The sequence below is a fragment of the Oncorhynchus nerka genome, linkage group LG23 (assembly GCF_034236695.1).
Source record: "Oncorhynchus nerka isolate Pitt River linkage group LG23, Oner_Uvic_2.0, whole genome shotgun sequence".
Lineage (NCBI taxonomy): Eukaryota > Metazoa > Chordata > Actinopteri > Salmoniformes > Salmonidae > Oncorhynchus > Oncorhynchus nerka.
Window position 1 is genome coordinate 8,162,625 of NC_088418.1, and position 9,949 is coordinate 8,172,573.

At 47.4% G+C, this 9,949-nt stretch overlaps 1 protein-coding gene across 1 annotated transcript in view; it reads right to left on the reverse strand.

Annotated features, from left to right (window-relative positions):
- Window positions 1-6,364, reverse strand: part of mcu (mitochondrial calcium uniporter) — a 172,449-nt gene extending 166,085 nt beyond the window's left edge. Inside the window, exon 1 of the mRNA XM_065007821.1 lies at window positions 6,001-6,364. Coding sequence (XP_064863893.1) covers window positions 6,001-6,117 — 117 coding nt within the window. The 5' untranslated portion in view covers window positions 6,118-6,364. The remainder of the gene's footprint in view (window positions 1-6,000) is intronic.
- Window positions 6,365-9,949: the final 3,585 nt, after the last annotated feature.

Here is a 9,949-nt window from a genome sequence, read left to right on the forward strand (position 1 = left end):
CCAGGTGAAGCTGGTGGAGAGAATGCCAAGAGTGTGCAAAGCTGTCATCAAGGCAAATGGTGGCTACTATGAAGAATCTAAAATATATTTTGATTTGTTTAACCATTGTTTTGGTTACTACATGATTCCATGAATGTTATTTCATAGTTTTAAATGTCTTCACTATTATTCAACAAAGTAGACAATAGTAAAAATGTATTAAAACCCTGGAATGAGTAGGTGTGTCCAAAATGTTGACTGGTACTGTACATCGATTTATTTTCTTGCTCAGAAAACATGGAGGTGAAAGAAAACATTTGCCTGCGGGCAGTCAGTTGGGGAAACCTGTTGTAGAGCATGAACCTGCAGGAGTGCGTCACTGCTTTGCTGTTTGCATAGAATGACAGGGTGTTGTCCAGGGTCACACCAAGGTTCTCTGCATTCTGGGAGAGGGACACCATGGAGTTGTCAACCATGATGGAGAGGTCTTGGAGCGGGCAGGCCTTCCACAGGAGGATGACACGCTCAGTCTTGTCGAGATCGAGCTTGAGGCGGTGAGCGTGTAGTGTCAAGTAGTAGTGTAGTGTCAAGTAGTAGTGTAGTGTCAAGTAGTAGTGTAGTGTCAAGTAGTCGTGTAGTGTCAAGTAGTCGTGTAGTGTCAAGTAGTCGTGTAGTGTCAAGTAGTCGTGTAGTGTCAAGTAGTCGTGTAGTGTCAAGTAGTCGTGTAGTGTCAAGTAGTAGTGTAGTGTCAAGTAGTAGTGTAGTGTCAACCGCATAGCAATGATAGGAGAGATCACGTGAGGATATGACGGAACCGAGGGACTTGGTGTATAGAGAGAAGAAGGCCAAGAACCGAGCCCTGGGGGACACCAGTAGCGAGGGTACGTGGTGCAGACACAGCTCCACGCCACCTGGTAGGTGTGGCCTGCCAGGCGGGATGCAGAGTGCGCTGAGCCTGAAACTCCCAGCCCTGAGAGGGTGAAAAGGAGAATCAGTGTCAAAGACAGCAGATTGCTGTAGGAGGATGAGGACAGAGCAGAGAGCCTCTGTGACACACAGAAGAGCAGTCTCAGTTGAGTGACCTGTCTTGAAGCCTGTCTGGTTAGGTTTCTTTGAGGAAGGGAGCGACTCTGGTAAATGTCATGGGTTAAGTTTCAAGTTTTAATGCCACCTGCACAAGTACAGTGAAATGCCTGTCTTGCAAGCTCCAAACTCAACAATGCAGTAATCAATATCAATATAGCACTCAAAAAAAATAACACAAGGTAGAACAAAACCACAGGAGAAATGGAAATATGAAACAAGAAGAGCACGACCATATACAATATACTTCCTTGCATATTCTACATCTGAACATCCCAAAGAGTCTCAAGAACGAGCTGTGACCTAATGCAGTAGTAGATGTGCTCGGAATGCTCCGAGACATTCAGCAACAATTGGAAAGACAAGGGAAGTTTGCTGCAACAACAACAACAACAACAAAAATGCTTTATTGACAAAAACCGACAAGGCAGTTAACCCCACTGTTCCTAGGACTGTCGTTGTAAATAACAATTTGTTCTGAAACTGACTTGCCCAGTTCAATAAAAAAAAGGTTAAATACAATAAAAAAGTAAATAAAATAAACATCACGTTGGCTTAGAAGTAGTTTTAAATGTATGGTCTCACAATGGAAACCTGGTCTGCGGTCGTTTAAAAAAAAAAAAGACATGACAACATTGAATCTTAAGTCACTTAGCTAGTCACAGTAGTGCTTAACTCCATGGCAACATGAGGTTTACAGCCCCAAGAGTATCTGATGGTTGGAGTTCCCGTCATGCAGAGAGGAGAATTAAAAACACTAACAGCAGCCTCGCTATCACAGCCCTGACAGGGCACACAGCCGTCACAGCCCTGACAGGGCACACAGCCGTCACAGCCCTGACAGGGCACACAGCCGTCACAGCCCTGACAGGGCACACAGCCGTCACAGCCCTGACAGGGCACACAGCCGTCACAGCCCTGACAGGGCACACAGCCGTCACAGCCCTGACAGGGCACACAGCCGTCACAGCCCTGACAGGGCACACAGCCGTCACAGCCCTGACAGGGCACACAGCCGTCACACACTGACAGAATAATGCTAGGGCACACACACACGGCTTTATGTTAGGCCTACACACATAGCTTTATGCTAGCTAGGGCCACACACACACGGCTTTATGTTAGGCCTACACACATAGCTTTATGCTAGCTAGGGCCACACACACACACACACACACACACACACGGCTTTATGTTAGGCCTACACACACATACAGCCTTATGCTACACACATAGCTTTATGCTAGCTAGGGCCACACACACACACACACAGAGACAGCGTTACACTAGCTAGGTCTGTGCTGTGGCAGACACACATCGATGGCCCAGACAGACATCATGACACAGACAGCGTTACACTAGCTAGGTCTGTGCTGTGGCAGACACACATCGATGGCCCAGACAGACATCATGACACAGACAGCGTTACACTAGCTAGGTCTGTGCTGTGGCAGACACACGTCGATGGCCCAGACAGACATCATGACAGGTAAACATCCCCATGAAGCTGACTGATGTCAAAGTAAAAATAGTTTTCAAAAAACAGCTATGTGACATTACCATATACATGTCCCAAATGAAGCTATATAGTGCACTATTGTGGACCAGGACCCATAGGCGCACTAGTTTTAGAGGGGGGGGGGTTTCTAGTGCAATAGTTCACAGTAGGGACAGAGAGCTGAAGGGTAGTAGTGAGAGGAGACCAGCCAGGAGTAACCTGACCTTAGATGAAGGGACCAGCTCGGAGTAACCTGACCTCAGATGAAGGGACCAGCCAGCAGTAACCTGACCTTAGATGAAGGGACCAGCCAGGAGTAACCTGACCTTAGATGAAGGGATCAGCTAGGAGTAACCTGACCTTAGATGAAGGGACCAGCCCGGAGTAACCTGACCTTAGATGAAGGGACCAGCCCGGAGTAACCTGACCTTAGATGAAGGGACCAGCCAGGAGTAACCTGACCTTAGATGAAGGGACCAGCCAGGAGTAACCTGACCTTAGATGAAGGGACCAGCTCGGAGTAACCTGACCTTAGATGAAGGGACTAGCTCGGAGTAACCTGACCTTAGATGAAGGGACCAGCTCGGAGTAACCTGACCTTAGATGAAGGGACCAGCCAGCAGTAACCTGACCTTAGATGAAGGGACCAGCCAGCAGTAACCTGACCTTAGATGAAGGGACCAGCCAGGAGTAACCTGACCTTAGATGAAGGGACCAGCCAGGAGTAACCTGACCTTAGATGAAGGGACCAGCCAGGAGTAACCTGACCTTAGATGAAGGGACCAGCTCGGAGTAACCTGACCTTAGATGAAGGGTCCAGCCAGCAGTAACCTGACCTTAGATGTGAGGCCATGGCGTAGGTAGAGAGAGATGGCCTGTTGCCCTCATTTTACATTTTCTGATCTCCAATGAGCGTGTGTGTGTGTGTGTGTGTGTGTGTGTGTGTGTGTGTGTGTGTGTGTGTGTGTGTGTGTGTGTGTGAGAGATAGAAGCGCATACAGCAGTTTGAGTTAATATAGAAATCCTGTATAAGGTCTACCCCTGGCCTAAGCTAGCCTATATCATCCACACATCTAAGCTTTAGTTCCTGTCCTCCCTCTGCCTCCCACCTCCCCTCTCCTCACCTCCCCTCTCCGCTCTCCTCACCTCCCCTCTCCACGCCTCTCCTCTCCTCCCTCCGCCTCTCCACCTCCCCTCCTCCCCTCTCCTTCCTTCGCCTCTCCTCTCCTCCCCTCGCCTCTCCTCCCCTCCCTCCGCCTCCCCTCCCTTCGCCTCCCCTCCCTTCGCCTCCCCTCTCCGCTCTCCTCACCTCCCCTCTCCACGCCTCTCCTCTCCTCCCTCCGCCTCTCCACCTCCCCTCCTCCCCTCTCCTTCCTTCGCCTCTCCTCTCCTCCCCTCGCCTCTCCTCCCTTCCCTCCGCCTCCCCTCCCCTTCGCCTCCCTCCCCTTCGCCTCTCCTCTCCTCTCCTCCCCTCCCTCCGCCTCTCCTCTCCTCCCCTCCCTCCGCCTCTCCTCTCCTCCCCTCGCCTCTCCTCCCCTCCCTCCGCCTCCCCCTCGCCTCCCCTCTCCTCCCCTCCCTCCGCCTCTCCTCTCCTCCCCTCCCTCCGCCTCTCCTCCCCTCTCCTCTCCTCCCCTCCCCTCCCTCCGCCTCTCCTCTCCTCCCCTCCCTCCGCCTCTCCTCTCCTCCCCTCCCTTCGCCTCTCCTCCCTCCCTCCTCCTCAGGCACAGCGGAGAATTCTAAACCACACAGCAACAATCAAGCTCCTGGATTTCCCTCAACTCTCCACTGAGAAATCCTGGACTCAGGATGACTTCACTTCCTCATTCCACTGTAATTCTCTGTCTCCCTCTTTCTTCTCTTCCTCATCTGGTTGTTACACACACACACACACACACACACAGGGAATTGATCATTACATCACCCAAGTATTGATTTGTAAAAATATATATATATATATTTGTTTTGTGCTAGGTAGTGTTAGCTTGTGCTAGGTAGTGTTAGCTAGCGCTAGTCGTCTGTACCTGCACCAAACCTCCAGTATAATTCATCCTTGTTCTCCATCTTCTTTTTAAATAGTGATCCAACACGTTTTCACCACTTTTATTCCCACGACTGACCAGAACAAAACGTGCACGTGCTCCCTCTCTGCAGCAGACATACAGTAAGCAATAGGTTTGGAACATTAAACCTCAAGATCGAATCGCAATACAAATAGAATTGAGAGAAATTACAATACATATTAATCGGCACCTTATAGTGATAATATCGTATCGTGAGGTCCCTGGCAACTCCCAGACCTACCAACACACGCGTGTGCACTCAGAAACATTACACACACAGACACTGTGGACTGGCTTTGATGTAATTACTGCACCATAGTGAAGTACGGACAAGACCTAGTAAACACAATTGTCTTTCTGCTAGTAAGGAAGCAGCCCAGTGCGACCTGTGTGTGTGCAGACATTACAAATCACATTCATGTGGATTTAAATAAAGTATTTGAAATGTGTGTGCGTGCCTGCATGCGTTGTGTTGTGTGTGTGTGACAGTGTTTTATTTATTTTATTCTTCACTGCCTGTAGTTCCTCTCGCGCTTATATGGAGGCGCACGGCTCCACCGCTCACCACATGCCAAGCCGAGGAGTTCCATTCTGCCGCACTGTCACCCCGCTAGCCCACTACTGCAGAGGCGCACACACACCGCGTCTATACCGTTAACATACACGATACAGGCGCGGAGATGGGGCGAAGGAGCATTCGCGCTCATCAATTGACAAGGTAAACAACACCTTGGGCCAAAGTCTGTCGGAAAATCTGTATAATGGCGAGCATTGGGTAAACCACGTCACTAGTGAACGATAAAAAAAACCGAGGTGTAGTCCATGTCCGTCGGTATCAAACCGGGAACGGTGCCCATACTAATGTACAGCTGTTCGCACTTCGTCAACATTGAAGTTGAGAGGCTTGAGCCCACTGTTGCGTTCAAGATGATCTCACGCAACAAAACACACACAACGGATCTAGCTAGATACAACCCGTTTATATAGTTAAGACGTATACAGAGAAAATAGACACACAGAGCTTGGGACATTTTACATAAATGTACATTGCCATAGACGGTGGGCCAGTGGTCGGCAGAGTTTACCAGTACCTAAAAACTGCATTGCTACTGTCAAAAGCGCCTGCGGCCACAAGGTGATTGACTGACCCCGGGTTTTTAACAGTTGTAGCAAAAATACTTCGACAACTACTATTACAGCAAACCTTAAAACAGAGCTTAACTCCAACCAATATCAAGGAAGACACCGAAGAAAACTATTAATGACGCTAGTTAGCGTTACTTCCTTAGCAAGACCCGTCATCAAGCTACAGTCAGAGCAGCCCACCGTCACAGCCCTGCCTTGTCCCACATCTCTCCGCACCCAGGTCCGACGACTTACCGATCTTATATGCTGGTGGTGCCGCTGTGATGAGATAGCAAGTGCTGGGAGCCCGGTGACCACAGCGCCGCTGCTCCTGGTCAAGAGGAGCACTGTTCTACACACTTTCGCAGCCATCTCTGTAGTGAAAAATCCTCGCTGGGATGTCGAATGCTGCAGGCGGACCGAGAGAGAGAGACGGTGGCAGGCGGGGGAGTAGAGTAGGCGGACTGCGGGGCTGGGCTTTCATACAAACACACCCCGACGCGGCAAGGAATTTCAGAACAGAGGTGGGGTTGAACTCACCAAACAATAACTTTGCCTATAAGTCAATGAAAGCCCTGATCGATTTATTAAGTGCCGTTTCATTTCTGTCATTTCATTCGATACGAAATAGCAGCGAAATGAAAATTATCATTAACCTACAAAAGCACAATATTAAAGAAACGAATACGGGTGTAAATCCACAGCGTTGCCAATTATGGACGATTCGACCAATCAGAGAACGCGGAACGGTCCATTCAAGTATACAGGAAGAGAAATCCAGCCACAAGCAGAGACAAATGTATTGTTGTCAAACCGCACCTTTTTGGATTCTGACCTTACCTGAGATGTTAAGTTACAGTTACACAGCGGGCCGTTGGTATTAGTTTGACTGGGGCTGTTTGAGTATATAATTGTTCTTTAGTAAGTAGGCTACTTTCTTTTTTTATTTAACCTTTAAGAACAAATTCTTATTTTCAATGACAGGAACAGTGGGTTAACTGTCTGTTCAGGGGCAGAACGACAGATTTGTACCTTGTCAGCTCGGGGATGTGAACTTGCAACCTTCCGGTTACTAGTCCAACGCGCTAACCACTCGGCTACCCTGCCGCCTACAGCCTAAAGGAAAACAGTGATAGAATGCTACAAGTTAGTTAGTTGAGTTGCAATGTCAACCTGGTTTTAGAGCATTTCCAAATCTGTATGTAAATCCGAGGTACTCCTTTCCAGTATGATATGTATTAGTTTGTGCATGTCCATCATCCATTGCGTATGATATATGTTACGAATTTGCAAAACGTATGATATGTGACCAAATCCAAATTTGTTGTGGCTAACGTTAGCTAAGGCTGAGGGTAAGGAGTTAAGGTTAGAGTTGAGGGAAAAGGGTTAGCTTACATGCAAAATAGTTGCCAAGTTTATTTAAAAAAGTAGTAAGTAGTTAAAATTCTAATGTTGTCAGTTGATGAAATTCAAAATACGCAACCTTTGGGTTGCTAGTTCCTGTTCGACGTCCACCCATGCACCCCTACCAACCACCCATTTTCAGAAATGTATGTCGAAAGAGGTTACAAAAGACGGAAATGAGAAAAAAGTTTACCTCTTTTTCTGAATTCACCCAATACAATACATCAAGCTGCTGTGTTACCCCTAGCTAAGCCATCTATTCCATTAGGTTGTTACTGGTTGTGTCCCAAACGACACCCTATTCCCTATATAGTGCACTACTATTGGATCTGGTCGAAGTGCATAATGTAGGGAATTTGGGACAGAGGTTTGATCTATTTTTTGCTCTTCAATCTCTCTCTATCTCCTCTTTCTCTCCACATCTCTCTCTCCCAATCTCATCTTTCTCTCTCTCTCTCTCCCCATCTCCTCTTTCTCTCTCCTCTCTCTCTTTCTCTCTCTCTCTCTCTCTCTCTCCCCATCTCCTCTCTCTTTCTCTCTCCCCCATCTCCTCTTTCTCTCTCCCCATTTCCTCTCTCGCTTTCTGTCCTATCACTCTCCTATCTGTCACAAAACAGTGCTGGATGGGACCGCAGTAGAGAAGGGGAAAAGCTTAAATGTCCCAGGTGTACACATCACTGACAATCTGAAATGGTCCACCCACACGTACAGGGTGGTGAAGAAGGTGCCAAGTGTGTCTTCCACCTCATGTGGCTGAAGACCCTCACAAACCTTTTACAGATGCACCATTGAGAGCATCCTGTCGGGCTACAACACCGCCTGGTACGACAACTGCACCGCCTGCAACCACATGGCTCTCCAGAGGGTGGCGCGGTCTGCCCAACGCATCACCGAGGGCACGGAGCCTGCCCTCCTGGACATCTACAGCACCCGATGTCACAGGAAGGCCAAAAAGATCATCACCCACCCCTGCCGAGCCATGGCCTGTTCACCCCGTTATCATCCAGAAGGCAAGGTCAGTACAGGTGCATCAAAGCTGGGACCGAGAGACTGAAAAACAGCTTCTATCTCAAGGCCGTCAGACTGTTAAATGGCCATTACTAGCCGCCCTCCAATCCAGTACCCGGCCCTGAACTAAGTCACTGTCACTAGCCAGCTACCACCCGGTTACTCAACCCTGCACCTTAGAGGCTGCTGCTCTATAGACATGGAATCACTGGTCACTTTAATAATGTTCACATACTGTTTTACTGTATTCTAGTCAATGCCACGCCAACATTACTCGTCATAATATTTATATATTTCTTAATTCCATTCTTTTACTTTTAGATTTGTGTGCATTGTTGTAAATTGTTAAATATTACTGCACTGTTGGAGCTAGGAACACAATCATTTAGTTAGATACTACTGCACTGTTGGAGCTGGGAACACAAGCATTTAGTTAGATATTACTGCACTGTTGGAGCTAGGAACACAAGCATTTAGTTAGATATTACTGCACTGTTGGAGCTAGGAACACAAGCATTTAGTTAGATACTACTGCACTGTTGGAGCTAGGAACACAAGCATTTAGTTAGATACTACTGCACTGTTGGAGCTAGGAACACAAGCATTTAGTTAGATACTACTGCACTGTTGGAGCTAGGAACACAAGCATTTAGTTAGATATTACTGCACTGTTGGAGCTAGGAACACAAGCATTTAGTTAGATACTACTGCACTGTTGGAGCTAGGAACACAAGCATTTAGTTAGATACTACTGCACTGTTGGAGCTAGGAACACAAGCATTTAGTTAGATATTACTGCACTGTTGGAGCTAGGAACACAATAATTTAGTTAGATACTACTGCACTGTTGGAGCTAGGAACACAAGAATTTTGCTATAGCCGCAAAAACATCTGATAAATAAATGATGTGTATGCGACCAATACAATTTGATTTGATTTGATGGATGGATATCTAATTGAATTGATGTATGTTTTCCATACAAACGCCTGAGTATTTCCTCTTTGTCAGATGGATGACACTGTGCTTTATGAATATGGATTGTTCACACAGTAACTCCAAAACAATATGCACGTTTTTTTCCCTTATTTTTGTCCCCCCCCCCACACTTTTTTAAAATTAAGTATTCATAATTAGTTATATTCCAATACATTTCCAAACAAGCAGAGATTTTCTTGTACAAAATTGGTGAGGAGACCTATAGTGACCTACTTTTGACCACTAAAAAGTAATGCACTTTGGGAAGTGGGTGCCATTTGACCTTGACACTGCGATGCCTGACGAAGGACATCCTTAATGGAATATAATGTCATCATATTGTCAACACAGACACATTCACAGAGCCGCGCCTGTGTAGGAGGACGAAGCTCTGTGAGAAATGGAACCCTATCTCCTGTGATGTGGACTACTTTGACCAGGGTCCATAGTGTGTAGGGTCCCGTTTAGAATGCCAGCGCGTAGGGTCCCGTTTAGAATGCCAGTGTGTAGGGTTCCGTTTAGAATGCCAGCGCGTAGGGTTCCGTTTAGAATGCCAGCGTGTAGGGTTCCGTTTAGAATGCCAGTGTGTAGGGTCCCGTTTAGAATGCCAGCGTGTAGGGTTCCGTTTAGAATGCCAGTGTGTAGGGTCCCGTTTAGAATGCCAGTGTGTAGGGTCCCGTTTAGAATGCCAGCGTGTAGGGTTCCGTTTAGAATGCCAGCGTGTAGGGTTCCATTTAGAATGCCAGTGTGTAGGGTTCCATTTAGAATGCCAGCGTGTAGGGTTCCGTTTAGAATGCCAGCGTGTAGGGTTCCGTT